Source organism: Trachemys scripta, chromosome 10 (assembly GCF_013100865.1).
Source record: "Trachemys scripta elegans isolate TJP31775 chromosome 10, CAS_Tse_1.0, whole genome shotgun sequence".
NCBI classification, from domain to species: domain Eukaryota; kingdom Metazoa; phylum Chordata; order Testudines; family Emydidae; genus Trachemys; species Trachemys scripta.
Genome location: NC_048307.1, coordinates 58,819,123 through 58,841,506, shown reverse-complemented (window position 1 = coordinate 58,841,506; position 22,384 = coordinate 58,819,123). Strand labels below are relative to the sequence as shown.

At 37.5% G+C, this 22,384-nt stretch overlaps 1 protein-coding gene across 4 annotated transcripts in view; it reads left to right on the top strand.

Annotated features, from left to right (window-relative positions):
* The window catches only part of MINDY2 (MINDY lysine 48 deubiquitinase 2), a 104,743-nt gene that overhangs the window by 64,559 nt on the left and 17,800 nt on the right, over positions 1 to 22,384 (top strand). For all 4 annotated transcript variants that reach the window (XR_004647372.1, XM_034783300.1, XM_034783299.1 and 1 more), the window contains exon 6: positions 4,809 to 4,951. Coding sequence is in view for 3 of the 4 variants with exons in the window: in XM_034783300.1 (XP_034639191.1) it covers positions 4,809 to 4,951 (143 nt within the window). In the remaining variant the exon portion in view is untranslated. The remainder of the gene's footprint in view (positions 1 to 4,808; positions 4,952 to 22,384) is intronic.

The window sequence follows — 22,384 nt, the reverse complement described above, 5'->3', positions numbered from 1 at the left end:
CATACCTGAAATCTGCAAAGCCTACTATGTGGAGTAATCTGCTCATGTTTGTAAAGCATTATGCGCTGGATTTGTCTGCAAGAACTGATGTTAGATTTGAGAGAGCAGTACTCCAATATCCATTTGACAAATGCGTATGGTGATACTCATTCCCATCAGCCTGAAGGGGATGCTGCTTGCCAATCACAGTGGGATCCACACTGACTCAAACTAGAAGAAGAAAATATGGTTACTTACCCTATGGTAACTATAGTTCTTGAAGATGTTGTAGTCAGTGTGGATCCCCAAGCCTGTTCCCCATCTCTGCTTTTGGCGTTGTTAGCCAAAAAGTGCTTTGAGCTGCATGGGAGCTGAGGGAGAGTCATGGCACGTTTCCCTTTATGCCCTTGCATGGGAGCATGAAGAGGCACAGGGTGCAAGCAATACCCCACAACACACAGCTATTCAGAAGATTCTGATCTCACACATGAGGTGCATGTACGCTCACAGTGGCGTCCACACTGATGACATCATCTTAAAGAACTACAGTTACATAAGAAGAACAGGAGTACTTGTGGCACCGTAGAGACTAACAAATTTATTTGAGCATAAGCTTTTGTAGGCTACAGTCCACTTCTTCGGATGCATAGAATAGAACATATATTGAGGATACACACACACACACACACACACACACACACAGCATGAAAAGGTGGGAGTTGTCTTACTAACTCTGAGAGGCCAGTTAAGTAAGAGAACAAACTTTTGAAGTGATAATCAAGATAGCCCAGTACAGACAGTTTGATATGAAGTGTGAGAATACTTACATGGGGAGATAGATTCAATGTGTGTAATGGCTCAGCCATTCTCAGTCTCTATTCAAGCCTAAATTGATTGTATCTAGTTTGCATATCAATTGAAGTTCAGCAGTTTTTGAAGCTTTTCTGTTGCAAAATTGCCACCCTCAAGTCTGTTACTGCATGACCAGGCAGGTTAAAGTGTTCTACTGGTTTTTGAATGTTATGATTCCTGATGTCAGATTTGTGTCCATTTATTCTTTTGCGTAGAGACTGTCCCGTTTGGCCAATGTACATGGCAGAGGGGCATTGCTGGCACATGATGGCATATATCACATTGGTAGATGTGCGGGTGAACGAATCCCTGATGGCATGGCTGATGTGATTAGGTCCTCTGATGATGTCACTTGAATAGATATGTGGACAGAGTTGGCATCGGGCTTTATAGCAAGGATAGGTTCCTGGGTCAGTGTTTTTGTTGTGTGGTGTGTGGTTGCTGGTGAGTATTTGCTTCAGGTTGGAGGGTTGTCTGTAAGCAAGGACAGGTCTGTCTCCCAAGATCTGTGAGAGTGAGGGATCCTCTTTCAGGATAGGTTGTAGATCTTTGATGCGCTGGAGAGGTTTTAGTTGGGGGCCGAAGGTGACAGCTAGTGGTGTTCTTTTATTTTCTTTGTTGGGCCTGTCTTGTAGGAGGTGACTTCTGGGTACTCGTCTGGCTCTGTCAATCTGTTTTTTCACTTCAGCAGGTGGGTATTGTAGTTTTAAGAATGCTTGATAGAGATCTTGTAGGTGCTTGTCTCTGTCTGAGGGATTGGAGCAAATGCGGTTGTATCTTAGAGCTTGGCTGTAGACAATGGATCGTGTGGTGCCTCCTGGATGGAAGCTGGAGGCATGTAGGTAAGCATAGCGGTCAGTAGGTTTCCAGTATAGGGTGGTATTTATGTGACCATCGTTTATTAGCACAGTAGTGTCCAGGAAATGGACCGCTTGTGTGGATTGATCTAGGCTGTGGTTGATGGTGGGATGGAAATTATTGAAATCATGGTGGAATTCCTCAAGGGCTTCTTTTCCATGGGTCCAGATGATGAAGATGTCATCAATGTAGCGCAAGTAGAGTAGGGGCGTTAGGGGACGAGCTAAGGAAGCATTGTTCTAAGTCAGCCATAAAAATGTTGACATACTGTGGGGCCATGCGGGTACCCATAGCAGTGCCGCTGACTTGAAGGTATATATTGTCCCCAAATATGAAATAGTTATGGGTGAGGACAAAGTCACAAAGTTCAGCCAGCAGATTAGCTGTGACGTTATTGGGGATACTGTTCCTGATAGCTTGTAGTCTATCTTTGTATGGAATATTGGTGTAGAGGGCTTCTACATCCATAGTGGCCAGGATGGTGTTTTCTGGAAGATCACCGATGGATTGTAGTTTCCTCAGGAAGTCAGTGGTGTCTTGAAGATTGCTGGGAGTGTAGGGCCTGAGGAGAGAGTCCACATAGCCAGACAATCCTGATGTTAGGGTGCTAATGCCTGAGGAGATGGGGCATCCAGGATTTCCAGACTTATGGATCCTGGTCGGGATTCTAGGCATGTATCTGTACAGATTTGTTCCTGTGCTTTGTCAGGGAGATTTTTTAGCAGATGGTGTAGTTTCTTTAGGTAATCCTCAGTGGGATCAGAGGATAATGGCCTGTAGAATGTGGTGTTAGAGAGCTGTCTAGCAGCCTCTTGGTCATATTCCAAGTTATTCATGATAACGACAGCACCTCCTTTGTCAGCCTTTTTGATTATGATGTCAGAGTTGTTCCTGAGGCTGTAGATGGTGGTGTGTTCAGCATGGCTGAGGTTATGGGGCAAGTGATGTTGCTTTTCCACAATTTCAGCCTTTGCACGTTGATGGAAGCAATTTAGACGGTTGTTTCGACCATCCGGAGGAGTCCACACAGAATCCTTTTTTTTTTTTTTTTTTGTAGTGCTGGTAGGGAGGATTCTGTGGGTTAGTATGCTGTTCAGGGGTATGTTGGAAATATTCTTTCAGTCGGAGATGTCGAAAGAGGATTCTAGGTCACCGCAGAACTGTATCATGTTCGTGGATCTGGAGGGACAAAAGGAGAGGCCCCGAGATAGGACAGACTCTTCTGCTGGGCTAAGAGTATAGCTGGAAAGATTAACAATGTTGTTGGGTGGGTTAAGGGAACTACTGTTGTGGCTCCTTGTTGCATGTAGCAGTTTAGATAGTTTAGTGTCCTTTTTCCTTTGTAGAGAGGCAAAGTTTGTGTTGTAAATGGTTTGTCTAGTTTTTGTAAAGTCTATCCATGAGGAAGTTTGTGTGGAAGGTTGTTTTTTTATGAGTATCCAGTTTTGAGAGCTCATTCTTAATCTTTCCCTGTTTGCTGTGTAGGATGCTGATCAGGTGGTTTCGCAGTTTCTTTGAGCGTGTGAGACAGTCTCTCAGCATAGTCTGTGTGATATGTAGATTGTAATGGATCTGAAGAAGTGGGCTGTAGCCCACAAAAGCTTATGCTCAAATAAATTTGTTAGTCTCTAAGGTGTCACAAGTACTCCTGTTCTTTTTGCGGATACAGACTAACATGGCTGCTACTCTGAAACCTGTCATTATGCAAGGCACTGCATTTAGCCGTATGGAGTGGAAATCATCAACTTCATGAAAAAACTCATACAGATACAGACAGACATCTTCCTTTCCAAATACAAACAGGTTTCAGAGTAACAGCCGTGTTAGTCTGTATCCGCAAAAAGAAGAACAGGAGTACTTGTGGCACCTTAGAGACTAACAAATTTGTTAGTCTCTAAGGTGCCACAAGTACTCCTGTTCTTCTTTTTGCAAATACAAACAGATGGACATCATACCAAAAGGATTAAAGGTAAAAAATCTATTACAATCTATATATCACAGAGACTATGCTGAGAGACTGTGTCACATACTCTCAAAGAAACTGCGAAACCACCTGGTCAGCAGATGTTAAAAAAAATGAAGTGGACTATCACTTGGTTAAGTGGCCGTTTTTTGTCAGGAAAGAGGGTGTTAGTGAGAAATCTACATTTTGCCAAAGGAACAGCTGGAGGTTCACATCCCCACAGATTTTCTGTCTCCTGAACTGCAGCAGGAGATCTTTTTAAAAGAAAAAGAACTATAAGAAAGTGGAACAGATGCCCCAAAACATTCCCTCATTTCTCTCTATCAACGGCAACTACAACACCTGAGGAACAAAGAAACAGCTTTGGACTGGGGGGTGAATCTTGTCTGAAAGGAAATTAGCCAGTAAGACTGCTAGAACATGTGGTGAGAGAGACTTTTTGCTTTAAATTCACTTAGCTTATTAAGTTAGGTATTAATTGTATTCTTGCTTTTTATTTCTTTGTAACCAGTCCTGACATTTATGCCTCATTACTTGTAATCACGCAACATCTTTTTCTGTAGTTAATAAACTTGTTTTATTGTTTTATCTAAACCAGTGTGCTTGGATTGAAGTGTTTGGGAAACTTTAGGATAACAGGATTTGTACATAACATTTTCTTTTAATAAAATATATTTTATTTATATGAGCATGTGTTGTCCAGGAGAGGGCTGCGCAATACAAGATGCACATTTCTGGGGGAAAGTCTGGCACAGGAAATTTGCTGGTGTTGCTCTGCAGTGTAATTCAAGAGTGGCTGGCATTCCTGCAGTATAGCTGGGAATAATTTACATGCTGAAAGCTGTGAGAGAGCAGATCAGGAGTGATTGCTCCAACAGCAAAGCAGTGTAAAAGGTACTCCATGCTGGAGAATTGAGGGGATGCAGCTGTCTATCAGTCCAGATTGTACCCTGGGTAATGTCATAGTGTCACAGCTGTAAATTGAGAAGGAAAGTTAGATTTCACTAGAAGAAAATAAGTTGATATAAGCCTTTTTGAGAGTTCATTTCACTAGCTGACAGTCTGAATTTTTATGTATCTAATTTTTTATGTAGGTATGTATGTATTTAGATGTGTATGATGGACACACAGTTAATAATCTGCATTGCTTTTATAGGATTTGTAGCTGAACAATTTCTGAACAACACAGCCACTCAGTTGACATACCATGGGTTATGTGAGCTGACTTCAGCAGTTCAGGAAGGAGAACTTTGTGTGTTCTTCAGGAACAACCATTTTAGCACCATGACCAAATATAAGGTATGATTATTAACCTTTTCATTGATTATCGTCTGTATGTCAGCTAGAAAAAGGGAATTTGCACAGATTTGTAGTGACAGATGAAAAGACTGCACTTTCTTACTGAATTTAAATGGTGGAGAAATATGACCCATTCCCAAATTACTACTATAAAAAGCAGCTGTGTTTTAAGGTATATGTCATATTTAGATTAAATTATTATTTTTGATAACTTAGCACTGTTTTTCAAAAATTAAAATAATTAAATATTTTAGCTTATTATAGTATAGAAAAACCATTAATCTCTCTCCCCCTCCCAAAATAAAATTGTTATGCAGCATTACTCTGATTTAAGATCTTTGAGACAAGGTATTTTATTATTGGAATACGGATTATACAGATTTTATACCTTTTCACTTTTATATTGCTATATCGCTGAATTTCTTGTCTTTGGATATGCTAACAGTTAGGGAGGTACTATCATGAAGCAAATCATTGGACAGTGGGTGAACTCTGGGTGACCTCTACCACTTAACACGTTTAAAATACAACTTGTACTCCTGGGGGAATTCTACACCAAGAAATTAAAAATTCTGCACACAATATTGCAAAATTCTGCATATTTTATTTGTCAAAATAACACAATATAATCATACCAGTTTCTATTATTTTGGTAATTTATTTCAAAATACCTGTCCAGTATGTCTGTAACAGTACAGACAAAAAACAATCAGGAAATATTTATGACAAATAGATTCCTTACTAGGCATATTAATACCTAGCTTTGAGTAATAATTCATATAAACTGCAATACAGAAATGTATTTCTCGCACCCTTCAGAAGAAGTGCGAAGGCTTGGAGGAGTCAGGGGTAATGGAGGAGCTGAGGGAGAGGAAAGTAATTGCTGGGAAGAAGCCTGGGAGTGAACCTGGAGGGTTGTTGGGTGTGGGTGAGAGAAGTATGGAATAGGGGATTTTGGGGGTGGAGGGATTGTAAGGGAGTCGGGACCACCCACATGCAGACCCTGGCTGACCCCTAGCCTCTCCTATTCAGTCAGGCACACCTGCCCCTGTCCTCATGTGTCCCTGCACTGCCTCCCCCCCTCCTCATGTGTCCCTGCATCCCCAGTCCCATTTAGCCCTTGCCTCAATCTGTCCCCCTCACTAGCCCTTTTGAACCCCAATGTGTGACTCTCCCCAGCAGCTGCATATGCCCCGCTCTCCTGTGCCTCCTCATCTGGCCCTGTGGGCAGGGCACTGTGAGGAATACAGACTCCTCCTCCTCCACCCTATCAGCTGCTTGCTGCTATGTCTGGTGAGCCGGCTGCTCTCTGGTCTGGTGCCACAGCAGCACCTGGTGGGCAAAAGCCATAACTGCAGTGCCTCTCCAGCAGAGTGTATTTTCTGTGGAGGGAAAAAAATTCTGAGAGACATGAATTCTGCACACGCACAGTGGCGCAGAATTCCCCAGGAGTAAATTTGACCTGCCTATACTAGAGTTTTTAAAAGATGTTAGTTAAAATGTTTGAACTAACTTTTTAAAAATACATCTTTTATCCTAGTCTAGACAAGCTCTATATCTGTAGACAACTTGACTAGCACGTAGCTAATGATGGGGTAAATGAGTTCAGTGCTAGGTATGACAATAGCCTAACTGTTTGCACAATTTTCTTCAAATATAAACAGTGCCTGGGATATAGCCGCCTCTGATTAGTTAGCAGCATCTAAAATTGTGGAAAAGCCAATGAACTTCAGAGATGAGAGGGCTCTTGACTGACATCTTCTCTTGAAGTAAGAATTATAGGGATTTGAAATTTCTTTGTGGGTAGGAAAGGGTAAACTCTTTGTCCTACAAAGCAATTACATAGAGTGGAAGGTAAACCACTTTTATTGGCTTTTTTTCTGACGTGAGGAAAGAGGTTGACATTAAATTTGTAACCAGGCAAACAAGGCTACCATAGGAAAGACTAAGACTCAGTGACTGTAGGGCTCACCTGCTCCATGGATGGAAGGATCTGTCTCATTCAGGTTCAAAGGCACTTGAGGAGTACGATTGCTTTAAGACAGTTTTACAAATCCTGAAAGGCTGCTGTGATTGAATTAACCATATGGGGTTATCCAGAAAGGGGCACTGTCAACTTTGAACTCAGTCAGCCCTCTGGGGAGAGAGGAGTGACCAGGTCTTTGGAGACAAAAGTTCAGAATGACGGAAGTCAACCCCTGGGTGGTGGTTGAGGCTGAAAATTCTGATGTGGAACTCTAGCTAAGTTCTCTCAACATGAGTGTGAGTTTTAGTAAGTTTTACCTTTCTATATTAAAGCTTTGCAGTTGTGTATTAGCCAGATTTTAGTAAAGGAGCCTTCTTTTTTAATTCATGTGTATTTATTGTGCCTTGTAAATAGTGCTAATAATTGCTAATTTTTTTATTACATGGTATTTCAGGACGTATCAGTTAGTGTGTCTCTTGTATATTGGAAACCATAAGCTGGAGTACAGGTTATATGTACAATGATGTTGGACAATGTGATTGAGGGCAGAATTTGACAGACAAAATCTCCTTTTTGTCAGTTTGTTTATTTAGAACCCAAACAGTTTTACAAATCATTACCATACTGTCCCAGAAATGCAGCATTAATTACAAAAATGAACTTGCCACTTTCTAACGTTAGTGATAACGTTTTTTTTTCCAGTTTGGTCGTACTAGTGAAGCAGTTGAAAAAGCCAGCTTGACTGTTAGATTGAATTTGTAGGTCTGACACTTTGAATAACTTTTTACTTGTAAGCGTGTTTGTCTCAAGTCACTTTTACTAACTTTTCAGAAAAAAATACATGCTTTGAATTAAGTTAATGTGGAATACAGCAACAACCAATAGTTACAGGAGTTGTATTCTGCACTCTAAGCCAACAAAGGAGGAAGCTAAAATAGGCCATGAATGAATTTGATGGGGGGTTGGGAGGAAGACTCTGAATACTTGGTAGAAGTCTTGGATGGAGTTGGTGTTGGGAAGCAAGATCTTCTGCTGAATTTTAATCTCTTCCTATAAGCCTCCCCCCTCTCCTCTGTTGTGGGAAGGAAAAGCAGAATTTGTGCCTCAAAATTTTATCATAGTCAAATTTAGTCAATTTGAGAATTTATTCACATCCTAAATGTGCACAGAATACAAATATCATCTGTGAACAGCTTTAGTCATCACTGCTGAGGTGACAGTATGTGCTAAAACTCTTGTTGACAGCAGATATTTAGAATTTTTGCAGCTCGAATTAAAGCCAGAAAAATAGTAATTTCTTCCATGAAGTGAGACATCCCTATGATTACAAAGATACTGTCTCATAATATAACATAATATTCTAGGAGATCTTATAGGTCTCTAGTTATGTTTGTGACTTCATGCCCAATGAAAACTCTGAAGAAATGACAAGTGTTTCCATCATTGTTACTGGACTGTTATTTTCAAAATGTGAAAAACTCTGTATAAATCATTCCCTATGGAGCACTGAATAATTAGTGAGCTGAATAAGCTGTGCAATTTTAAGACTTTAGTCGCTACTTTTATTTATTTATTTATTTGTTTGTTTATTTTAAAAATATAGCCTTGCAGATCATTGTAATGATGTTTGTAACGTGAACCAAAACATTGCAGGGAGGGTGGGGATGGTTTTGTGTGTGTGTGTGTGTGTGTGTGTGTGTGTGTGTGTAGGGGGATATTTAATGAGGCCTTTTTATTTAAAAAGGAACTGTCATACAAGCACCAACCGTTTCGAACAACAAATGAATGAGATTTAGAGCAATATACCAATTAGAATCAGCCAATCACAACACAGAAAGTAATATTTAAAATAAAATAGTAAAAATGCATTAAATTCACTTATGATATTGTAATTTAAGTTTTGAAGCTGTTAAGTATGTTTCTGCTGTTCAGAATGGATTGAAGTCACTTTTTTTAACTAGTGAAATATAATATGGGTCAAATTCTGTCTTCATATCCGCACGTGGGAACAGTATTGTTTTTAGCCAGAGCCCAGTATTTGGATTAGAGTTCCAAATTTGGCTTTTCATTTTCATCCTGGGTGCTTTACCAGTTTAGCACACTTAAATATAGATTATATAGTGAGATCACTTTAATACATGAAAATGCTGCGCCTCTGGGATTAAACACAACACCTTTCTAAGTGACCAGCAATAATATAGTTTGGTTTAGGACAGGAAATGAAGAGTGCCTATTACTAAAAATACATTTCTAAGACTGAAAACAAATCTTATCTTAAATTGAATTTAAAATATCTGGAAATATCATATGTTGTCAGTATATTTTACTCTCATCCTACTTATAGGTATCCAGCAAATGAAAGGTATTGTAGACTTTGAAAATTATGTTTAACATATAGCAATACAATAGAATCTCATGGATTTAGACTTCACTAAATTGCACACAGTCCAGCAGTCTGTCCCCACTTTGCTATGGAGATTTAACACCTGAATAACAAACTTGTAAAAATAAAGAAATTTAATAATACCAAATATTTCTATTATTCCATACATTGAATATTATTCAGTATTTGAACATTCGCTAGTACTGTACACAAGTAAATACTCCTATAAATTATTAAGATTAAAGTATACCTATTTAATTATCAGAGTACATTTTGTGGTGCGTTATCCTTGGTTTTAATTACTTACTTTTTACAAATTCACAAAGGACCCTCACCCCCGTCATTTCTGTGAATTTGAGAGATTCTACTGTATATTGTGTACATTTTACATTTTTAATTTTTGCCTTTTCATAATATAAATAGTAAATTACTTTTTCTGAGTGACGTGTGACTGAATAATTTCCCAGCATGGGTTATTAAAGTCTATCTTACACATTTACAAATTAACAATTTGTTTTCACATATTAAAACTGAGTGAGCTAATAAAAGAGCTGTCCCAGTAGAACCGATAATTCATCCATGAAGGATCCCTGTAGGCACTTTGGAAATGTGATAGAAAGCTTCATGAATAAAACTTGTTTGATTTCTAAGGATTTCTTAATTGGGAGCAGATTCCTTATCAGTTGCTTATAATACTGTACATGCTGGAAATAATTGTATACTGAACAATTCTTTCAAAGTATAATATGCTGTTACATTCAGTTTGTGCATAATTAATATATTCATAGACATACCTAGTATACATGTCCAAATCAGGTATTTATGTATGCATATGGCTGATTAGTTGGGTAATAGCATGTGTGACATATAGGTCCTGCACATAAATTAGATATGTGCAGATGGATTGAGCATGCCTAACTTCAAAAATGTGACTCACGTTTTTGTTAGACAAAAGATGGCATGCTAATTGATATATTTACTATGTTATATATGTTTGTCTCTGTCTATCTTGGTGGAGAGCAGATGTTACTTTCAAGGGAGTGTCTTAAAGATTTGAGGCTTATTATTTTCTAGAAAACTACCGCAGTGAATAATTAAAGCTAAAATATAGCTATACAAATAAATGAACAAGGTGCATGTCAATGCATTATACTTGTTTACACTTGCTAATTCAGAAAATCAGTAATTAACAGTGGGATATCAGTGGGTTACTGTTAGTGAGACTTTAGTACAGTAAAGTCCAGCTTCAGTTTTAGTTCCCTTAATGTACATTTCTTAGTGCTTAGCATAAATAAATGTAAATAGTACAGTAGCATGACTTGGAATGTCTTGTATGCAAAACATTTCAAACTAGGGTGTCAGTGGTTTCAACAGGAGTTACAGGTGCTGTGGAAAGCTGAATATCCCACCGGTTACTTATGTGCCATTATATAGATTTAGATGTTTAACTTCAGGCACATAATGTTGAAAACTTTGGCTATAGTCTTTAAAACTACATTCCCCTCCCCCCCACCCCCATATTGATGATCTCTAAAGGTTGGTAAGCCCTTTATTGAATTACTCACTTCTCCAGAAATTTAAACTGGCACTACGGAACATAAGAGACCTTGTTTGATTAGAAGAGAACAGTGCAAATTTAGTTGTTTTTAAAACAAGAAGGGCCAGTATAATGTATAGCTTTACAAGTCAGCTGGAAAATTTTATAATCCCTTTGAGACTTTAAAGAAAGTTAATTTCTTCCGATATAAAATTTGACAGGAAAGCATTTTAGCTTCCAAATTATCAACAAACTAGTTATTTTGTAATGAGACTTTGGGGAGACAATGAGAAAAGCATTCTTCTGTGTATGAGGTGATCTAAGCAGGAGGGCAGACATTAGCGTAAAGGCCCCATACTAATGAAAACTAACCACAAAGTCTTTTTGTTGTTGTTGTCGTGGACACATTTATTTCTACTGTATGAGTTTCAATAATCTATTGAAACAAAATACAAGATGCTAAAAAATATGGTCATACAAATAAATAAAAACTGATCTGCTACTTAGTAACACAATCTGCTCTTAATGTTTATGCTTGACCTCCAAATCTTGGCAGCAGTAATTGAGCTGTAGCCAGCGCTGCTTTCACACATCAGATTTCTGTTCTAATTGAGAAGTGATAGAAATGTTTACTCTACAATTCTGAGATGAACAAAACATTTAAATATAATTTAAGACAACAGGATTTCTTTGGCTGAAATGCAATATAGTCAGCAGCAGAATTTTAAGGCTGTTGTGACGTCGAGGATGCATGATTGAATTGGTATAATTGAAAACGAGGATGTAACTTTTGTCATTCTTCCCAATACGTAGATATTATTGCTAGCTTCCAGAGTATGTTACAAATGGTTTTGGGGGAGATGGGATTTGAGGTTCAAAAATCTACTACCTTTCTTATATTGTTCCCATGTTAAGTTTTATGTTCCTTCCCACTTACTGAGCTTGAAGCTAAACTTGCCAATATACTACAAATGAGTAAGAAAATACACTAGAGGTCTTGAAAATTAAATATTAAAATATTATTCCATTCTGCAGTCTCTGCTACACCAGTGTGGAATGCTTGTCAGTCATTCTTGCCATGCAAGTGACACAGGGATCAATCAAATTGCTCCAAAAAGTTTGGCCTCAAGGATTCTTGTTCACATACGGTCTCCTAAATTCTCCAGTTTTTGCTCAGAGTACATCTTAAAAGTACCCTTGCTCAGTCATGACTGAAAAATAAAAAAGTTACTCTGAGTCAACAAATAAAATGAGAAAAGGGGACAAGAAATGTCTAACTTGCAGAGTGCCTCTTCAACCCACAGCTGCTGGGTCTATTTGCCTCTGTTGCTCTGAGGACTTCAAACCATCAGGTGACACTGACTTGGAGCTTCCTGCTGTTCCAGGACCTTTGACCTCAAGATCAGCTAGGAGTTCTGACAGTCCTGTCTTGGCAGCACAGAAACCTACAGAAGAGGTAGGAAATTCTGCTCAGTCTATTTCTAATTTCCAGAAAGGACACAATGCACCTCTGTTCTTTCTACTCAGTTTAGTTTTCATTATAGATAATTCAGTTGTGGAAGTGAGGTACAGACAAGACCTCTTACTCAGCATAACCATTAAGACAAAGAAACCAGCTTCTACTACAAAGGCTAGCACTATTTTTTTTTGTACCTACCTCCCAAGAGCATTACCTCAATTTCAGCTCAGCCAAGCTCTGATAAGGAAAATCTCACTGGGGACAACTATGAAGAGTTAATCATTCAATGATAAAAGTGCCTTCCTTTCTCTCATCATCTGAGATAAGCTGGTAGAGGAGGATGATGATAAGGGTGTTGAGTCTTCCAAGTCTTAGGATGTACTGAAGGACTTCTGGATGAATTTCCTGTTTATGCTGAAATTACTACTAAAATGCTTAGAATTAAACCTTCTACTTATATGTTGCCACAAGGGAACTCTAGCTCATAGTAGAGGAAGAAAAACCTAAGAATGCAATTCATCTGTGTCTGTCAGAAAATATCTTTGTAACATGCTCGTGACATTGAATTTGCCTTTCCTGCTAATGCTGCCAAGTTTTACAAGCTCCCCAATATTAATGTGAAATGCTGGTCCTCAGTCCTCAAAATAGTTTGTGGTGGCTGCTTGGATCCCATTGAAGTAAAAGCCAGCCCCAGGATCTACTTGAAAGAGTTGATGAAGTCCTTATAAAATCTTATAGGTCTATGGCAACCCATCTAACCATCTCAGTTAATTCTTTCTACATAGCCTACATACCTAATAAAATAGTAGAAAAAGAGCTCTTGGCTTCTCCTGAAACAACTGCTTCTTCATCTCTCCACAAGTTGTCAGTTTATTATAGTTTATCCTCCTCTTACCTCTATGAAACAAGCTCAGAATGTTTTTTTTTTTTTTTTTTACCACCCTTTATTATGGATTTCTTTCCATTGTCAAGAAGAGTCCCCAAGGCTTTGCTTTTGGACAAGATACTAAATCACTGCTTAATTCAAGCTTGTGTCCTTTCTGTATAGGAAGGGACATGTTTTCAGGGAGACTTTATAAAGTCATGAATGACCTTGCTGAAAATGTCTCATCAGCTAAACATAACGTTCAGGCCTTGCAATAGGCCCAAACATTACTTTTCGTAATCTTGCTCTTTGGTGGTAAACCAATCAGGAACAGTTACTGAAATCAGATCCTGTTGTTCCGCGTAAACAAAGATGAAATTGGGAAATTAAATTCTGTCCTTTCTGGGAAATCTGACCATAAGGTGTTTCAGAGATACAGGCCAGGATTCTTGTATTTTAAAATCACTGAAGTCTCCTCACTTCCAGCTACTGGGCCCGCTTTATAATGTCCCAAGGCTCTTAGTTTCTGGACCTTCCCACCACTCTACATTTTAAATCGTGCATCTGTATTTAGGAAGGACTCTTAGCCATGTTGAATCATTTGCAAGATATTCAAGAAACTGTCCCAATTTCCTCAGTGGAGAAATTCTTTATTTAATTTTTATTATACCCCTAAAAAGTCAGGAATCTGTCCATTCTGGACGAGCAGTGGTTAAATCACTACATCATTACTCTTCCAATCCAAGGAAGTTCAAAATGGAGTTTGGATTCTAATCCTAGCTAAAAACCCAAGCAACTCTGTGGCATCTGTGGGCCTTCAAGACTATTTTCTATATGTGTCAAATACACAAAGTTACAACTATGAAGTTTTGCCTTAAGGTCTTGCATCTGTCCTATTGTATCCTCCAGTTGGATTTAGTGTAATCTCTGCAAGTTTTAATGATATTTACAGCAGCAGTACTGTAATAGCTGACAGGAGGAGAGGGAAGTGATGGTGCTTGTCATACACTGCTGTACGGTGTGAGAGGGGCTCTTCTGGGTTTCCTAATATCCAGCCCCCAGGTTGTGCCCTGGGCTGCTTTTTTTTTTTTTTTTTGGTCCCATGTTCTCAAAGCCTTATATTTTGAGACCTGGCTACTAATAGCCAATACAGATTAGCCAAATTTAAATCACAATTATAGCAAATGGGTAATCTCCCAAAACTTGAAGCTGCAGGAATATTGGAATGCTAACCTTTTTGTAAGTTATTAGTACAGGTGTTTGCAGTGCAAATCTTTTTGAAAGAACAATTCTTGTTAGCTTTGGTAGCTTAAACATGTCAACCTAGCTATAAAGCTTTCGTATACATCAGATGTATGTACTCGTGTACTTGAGAGTTTGGGTGTTCCCAAAACTCAACATCATTCTTGAATTTTGAGGTTGAGATGCAATTGATTTACTGTATTTCAAAGAAGGCTGAAATATATGCTAATCTCTAATTACACCGGATGACACAATGCACTTAAGTTACCTGAGCTGCTGACTTGAGCCTGGCTGTAGCCTACATAACCATAATAAATAGATAAAATTTTTATTTTAACGATATACAAATTTTGAAGTGTCTATATTTTGCTAAGATCGTTTGGAATAAAGAAAAGACAGAGATACTAATTTTTTATAGGACCCGGTTTTTAACTATTAACTCTAATGGATTTACTTTAAATTCTCAAACAACTAATCCAACACTCAAAAAGTAAATTCTGTAAGTTTGGGGACGATATGCTGTTTTTCATAAAAAAATAAAGATTGAATCTCTTTAAGTGCAAAATGGAACTCTGCTTTAACTATGGAGTTGAATTGTAACCAGTGTTTCCATAGTGGAATATAAATATTTGCTGAAAAACTTGTTTTTTCCAACCAATACAAGTATAGTGTATTGTCATATGACACCAAAATGCAGGAGAAGCTGTGGGATTAAAATTTCTTAGGTTATTTCAGCTGACGTGCATTGCAGAGGTGACTTATTGCATTTCATTGCCTTGTTTACATTAAAGAAATTTGTGCTTTGCATGCACAGTTGCATACACTGGCAACCTCCTCTCCACATAAAGTGCTTGCAGCAGCTCACAAAGAGTACTAGCATCATAGGTACTGAAACTAGGGATGCTGGAGATGCTGCTGCAACCCCTCACTTGAAGTGGTTTCCATTATCTACAGGGTTCACAGTTTGGTTCTCAGTACTCCCACTACTCAAGTTATTCCAGCATCCCTGACTAGCATTGTGGCAATTGCTCATGCTCAGAGCAAAGCTTACCACCATTGTACTCTGCATCAGATCAATGTGCTCCATTGCAGTGCTAAAACAGTCTGACTGTGTTGGGGTTGAAGCTGCACCAGTTCAATAGAACTGTTTCACCAAATCCCCAGTTTTCTCAAGCAAGCTCATTTAACTTGTAAAATCATGATTATATCTGTTTTTGCATAAAGACAACTTACAAAAGTATCCAATTTCCATTTTCAAAAGTCACTTGGGTACTTAAGGTCCTAAGTCACTTATGGTCTTCTGAAAACTTTACTCAGTTTGTATGTGTATACACATTTAGACACTTTGCATTTTACATATGGAAAACTGGATGAAGCAGTAAATGGAAATTTGCATGGAGCTGTGGGATAGTTGCCTACGGTTCAGTGTGAGCGCAACCGTTTTCAGTGAGTGTTGTTTGAAGACGGTGAACTGTGATTGCCCAAAAGAGGATTCTCTGCAATGTTGCATCTGTACTAGGTGTTCATCCATAGTGCAAGTTGCACTGATGCACTTAAGTAGTTTAGACATAACACACACATGCTAGCAGATTTTTTTTTTTTTTTTTAAGAATAGAATCCTACACTGGTTACAGAATTAAGATGTCATCTGGACTGGCTTTTGCACCTGATTAACAGAGTCCTTGACATATGAACACAAAAAGGAACAAAATGTAGAGGAAAACATAAGCTTTGCATTGTTTGCCGTAGACGGTGACAGGGAACAATGTTGTATGTTACTGTTTGGAGAGTTAAACAATATTAAAATATCAGTCTTATTGATATCCTCACACTTTGTGCTTTTATGCAATATATAGACATCTCTTGATATTTTATTTTAATTTCATGTTGATAACTAACTACGTCACTTTAATTAGTCCATGTATTAAATGACCTGTGACTGCAGAAGCATATTAACAAGCATCCTTCAGTCAATAATGTATTTTTAGTTTTCAGTCACATCATTCACATTAAAAAGAAGACATTAAAAATACAGCAACCCAAGAAGGGAGCTAATATTGCCTTTGTCAGAGGTTTAACATGAGAGAGTAAAGAAATTGTTTCCCTCTCCAAAGAATTGGATTTTGTTTTATCTGTTTATAAAAGTTATAATACTCTGGATGTCACACCCAGACCTTTTATAATTTGTTGAAATTTACACACAGCATAATTTTAGAAAAAATACTAGTTCAAGCCTAATTTGATGAATAGGTGTTGGAACATGTAAGGAATATAGGCTTGCATAAACTAAGTCTTTTAGCCAAACTTTAATGTTCCTGCTATGGAAAACTGTATGATTAAAATCTAATGTATATGATACTTCATACTCTGTTACCTGACATTGCTTATTAAGTTAAAAACTTAAATGAATATTGTGATGTATTCTTTGTGCATTTTTCTGCTTGTGTTCATAAAGAGATGTTCTACTGTGTGTGTGTGTGTGTGTGTGTGTGTGTGTGCAAAAAATATTGCAATTGGTGGGAAATTTTCAATTTATTGCATAAAATAATGGGGAGAATAAATTGACAATTCCATAAAACTAAAGACCGTTTCCTAATCACTTTGATAACAAGTTGCACCAGATTTTTTTTTTTTTGTACATTTGCACTTGAGCATTCATCTCTTCTGTCCCCTACCCTTAACTTTCTAACAGCTTTTGGTTTTGTGGGCCTTTGATTGTGCCAATAGTATTTTAAAACTGTTAAAGATGTGATTTTTTTTTTTTTTTTTTTTTTTTTTTTTTGAGATTTGCCTCTGCTTTCCATTACACAGATAATAAGTACAGCAAACGATAATCCCCCAAATCAAGGAAAAACAGGACTGTAATGAGGGGCTCTGGTAAGATATCTTAGTTCAGTTGGACTGTTTCCCTCTGATATGACTGCTTACACACTCTGTTTGCTTTACAGAAAAGTAACAGGAAACTAATTTCCTGCCTGGACTGTTAAGTGTGTTTTGTGGTGATTTTATGTAGGTTAAAAAGATATTTTCGTTCTGTATTAAGAAATCTGCACAGTATTTATCCAGGTTCTACATATCATAGAAACACTTACAATTTTTCCTTTTTAAGCATCAGATTTATGTCTGTAAAAATAGTGAGTTATTTGTGTCTCAGAGATTAGACACAACATTAATGCCATTTGGCACTGAATACACCTCTACCCCGATATAACGTGACCAAATATAACACAAATTTGGATATAACGCGGTAAAGCAGTGCTCCGGGGGGGCGGGGGGGGGGGCTGCGCACTCCGGTGGATCAAAGCAAATTCGATATAACGTGGTTTCACCTATAACGCGGTAAGATTTTTTGGCTCCCGAGGGCAGTGTTATATCGAGGTAGAGGTGTATAATTTTAAATTGTTCAAATACTTCTGCTTGTCTAGTATTAGTACTACTTTTATTCTTAAAGATCAGGACTATCAAATCAAACATTTATAGTACTTTCAGAAAACAAGTACACTTCTCTCTCATGGTCTTTCTCAATTGTCCCAAAATAATTAAGTTTGTTCATCTCAATGTATAATATTTTTGTAACACTCAAAGGGCCTGTTCCAGAGCTCATTGAAGTGAGCTCTGGATCAGGCCCTTTAAGACAGAATGTAGTTTTCCTTTTCAGTTTTTCAGGCTGATCGAAACTTGCTAATTGGCCTTATAATGTATAAACAAAACAGAAAATACTGTGTAAAAAAGTTTTATAAATCACTTTTATAACAAGTAATCAGTGTATGGAATTAATTGTTAGAAGTGTCATGCAAACCAATAGAACCAGTAGGTGCATTGCCACTCAATACATAAAAGCAACTGCTAGAAGAAATGTGGAAGAAGTATATTCATGTTAACAGAGTACTTGTAGTTTGACATACCACAGTCTATGCTCATTGTCCTTGCATTTATCAGATTATTTATCTACAAACAGAAAAGTATTAAATGATTCTTTAGACAAACAATCCCATTATCAAAACTTGCATTTTAGCCTTTTATGTGTGAGGCTAAACTGTGTGCATATGTCTTGAAGGCCAGGACCATAACAGAGTTTTTAAAAAAAAAAAACTAGATAAATTCATGGAGGATAGGTCCATCAGTGGCTATTAGCCAGGATGGGCAGGAATGGTGTCTCTAGCCTCTGTTTGCCAGAAGCTGGGAATGAGCAACAGGGGATGGATCACTTGATGATTACCTGTTCTGTTCATTCCCTCTGGGGCACCTGGCACTAACCACTGTCGGCAGATATTGGACTAGATGGACCTTTGGTCTGACCCAGTAGGGCCATTTTTATGTTCTGTTCTTATTCTTATGAATATATGAAGGCTTAGACTTTCAGGATAAATATTTAATATTTCATAATTATTCAATAGGCTTAGTATCTACTAAAAATAAATATCATTTGTGGGCCTGTGACTAATTTTTTTAAACCCTTCTCTTCTATGCCCTTTGTGATAACAGCTATTACTGCAATGTATAGTAATGTTAACTGCTAGCTTTATAGCCCTTGAAATGCATATTTCTAAAACATTACTATATCAGTCTGTCTTTGTATTCATTTTTAATTCCATATTTTATAAACAATGAATTCTTAACATTCTATCACAATTCAGATAAAAACATCTATACTAATAATGCATTGTAGACGCTCAGCAAGCATGGCCCAAAAAGCAGGCCACAATTACTTAAATGGATTCATCACATGAACTAGAAACTTCTTGTGTGCCAAATATCTATCCTTATGCCATTGACTATGTGGTTACAACCCAATCTCATCATTATTTCTGTTTTCAAGATCAACAGCTTTAAAATACAATTCACCAGTCAGTAAAAATCGAGTTGCCTGTGTACATGGCTCTTAAGAAATTACAGGATTCTTAAAACCTTTCCCCTTATGACATCAATTTGAGTTGTTATGAGAGGCTGTAATAGAAATATATGAGAAATGACACCCAACAGAATGGCAGTGCATTCAACTAATATACAAGACTTGAGTTCAAGAAAGAGTTTTGCTTCCAGATTCAGATCCTTGGTCAGTGTATCCTTATTCTCTAGGAAATTACGGTAGATTAAAATATGCTAGTATTCAACTGTCAGATTAAACTATTGGGCAGTATTTGCAATTTAAATATTTTCTTTTAGCTTGGAAAGGGGGAAGACATGATCACATTCTTATAAAAGAAGACAGGAAGAAAATTACGATACAGAGGATAGGAATTAATTTCAGTTTAATCTATTATATGACAAACTTCTCTACCATATTGTTGCCAGAAACATGCTAAGACTACCTCATAAATCAACTGTACATTTGTATTACTGGGTACACACCACAAATTTCAGATTGTCACTGTCTCAAGTTAAAAACAATATTTACATGGGAACGCAGGAATTGGAATACAGGAAAGACTGATGCTCCATTTAGTTCAGTAGCCAAATTATGGCTATTACACAGGAGCAGCACAACTGACAGTACATGATGGTCAAGCCTCACCTTGCTCTTGTGGTTTGCTCATTGCCTCTCAATACCGTATGCAAGATTGGCACCCATTTCCCTCTTGACACCAAAGACTACCTGAACAATATGTAAAGGCCTTTAGGGAGTTGTTTTTGGGTAACTGCAGAATAATAATAATCATGAGATCTATTTAAGTTGGACCTATAACTGACAGGTGCCTAGAGGAGGACTTTCCTCATCTTCCTGCAACTAGTAGTTATTTATCCCATTTCGTGCTTTGCTCATGTGAACCAGTTTATTTTTTAACTAGCCAATTGCAGTGATCTTGCTTAGATAGATCAGTAAAATCCAAAGTAGTTTCTCACCTTAGAGCAGGAAATAGTGTATTTAAATGTTTTAGTCTTATTATAAGGTAAAATACCTGCAATTTGAAGATAATCATGATTTATATACACCTATTAAATTTCAGTTTTTAAAGCAAAAGAAAAAAAGAGTAGCGAATATTTTTTTCAAGCTTGAAACAGTTCTCCAGTATCAAATAAATTTTGGCTTTAAAATAGTTTAACAAATGTTTAGTTTTAGTCTGATAGGGAACATCTACACAGGGATAAAAGACCCATGCCATGGCTGTAGCTGGCCTGGGTCAGCTGTGGGGCTAAAAATTGCTGTGTAGATGTTTGGACTTGGGCTGGCTCCCAAGCTCTGGGACTCACAATCTTCACAGGGTCCAAGCCCAAATGTCTACACAGAAATTTTTCAGCCCTAGAGCCTGAGCCCTGTAAGTCTGAGTCAGCTGACCTGGGCCATCTTTGGGTTTTTTATTCCTGTGTAGACATATCCATAGAGGTTATGAAATATTCTTTTTAATATTGGTAATTGAATAACTGAACTAGTCACAAAAACCTTTTACCTTTCAAAAACCCCTAAAATGTCCCCTTAAAAAAAACAGAAATCATCCTTCCTGTTCGAAGAACATCTCTAAAGCATGTAAATAGTCAAGTATTTTTCTCAAGTTGCACTTCATATTGTATTGTTTTAGAAGCTTTATTTACACCTTTATTTGCCTTTCTGAATAAAATCTGCAACATCATTTAATGTGAGCCAATACTTGTTTAAAAAATGAACTAGTGTATTATACAAATAAAAACCAGATGGCTGTAATAAATAAAGGCTCAAATACATTTGTACAAGGGTTCAAAGAGGGAATGTATTAGGGCTGTCAAGCGATTAAAAAAATAATCACGATTAATCGTGTGATTAATCACACTGTTAATAATAGAATATCATTTATTTAAATATTTTTGGATGTTTTCCACATTTTCAAGTATATTGATTTCAATTTTAACACAGAATACAAAGTGTACAGTGCTCACTTTATATTTATTATTATTACAAATAATTGCACCGCAAAAAACAAAAGAAATAGTATTTTTCAGTTCACCCAATACAAGTACTGTAGTGCAATTTCTTTATCATGAAAGTTGAACTTACAAGTGTAGATTTATGTACAAACAATAACTGCATTCAAAAATAAAACAATGTAAAACTTTAGAGCCCAAAAGTCCACTCAGTCCTGTTTCTTGTTCAGCCAATCACTCAGACAAACGAGTTTGTTTACATTTGCAGGAGATAATGCTGCCTGCTTCTTGTTCACAATGTCACCTGAAAGTGAGAACCGGTGTTCGCATGGCACTGTTGTAGCCAGCATCGCAAGATATTTACATGCCAGGTGTGCTAATGATTCTTATGACCCTTCATGCTTCAATCACCATTCCAGAGGACATGTCCTTGGTGATGACAGGTTCTGCTCGATAACAATCCAAAGCAGTGCAGACCAATGCATGTTCATTTTCATCATCTGAGTCAGATGCCACCAGCAGAAGGTTGATTTTCTTTTTTGGTGGTTCAGGTTCTGTAGTTTCCACTTCAGAGTATTGCTCTTTTAAGACTTCTGAAAGCATGCTCCATACCTCATCCCTTTCAGATTTTGAAAGGCACTTCATATTCTTAAACCTTGGGTTCAGTGCTGTAGCTATCTTTAGAAATCTCACATTGGTACCTTCTTTGCGTTTTGTCAAATCTGCAGCAAGTGTTCTTAAAATGAACAACATATGCTGAGTCATCATCCGAGACTACTATAACATGAAATATATGGCAGAAATGCGGGTACAATAGAGCTGGAGACATACAATTCTCCCCCAAGGCGTTGTCACAAATTTAATTAATGCATTATTTTTTAATAAATGTCATCAGCATGGAAACATGTCCTCTGGAATGGTGGCCGAAGCATAAAGGGGCATACGGATAGTTAACATATCTGGTAGATACCTTGCCTGTTCTCATTTTCTGGTGACGTAAATAAGTAGTGGGCAGCATTATCTCCCGTAAATGTAAACAAACTCGTTTGTCTTGGCGATTGGTTGAACAAGAAGTAGGACTGAGTGGACTTGTAGGCTCTAAAGTTTTCCTTGTTTTGTTTTTGAGTGCAGTTATGTAACAAAA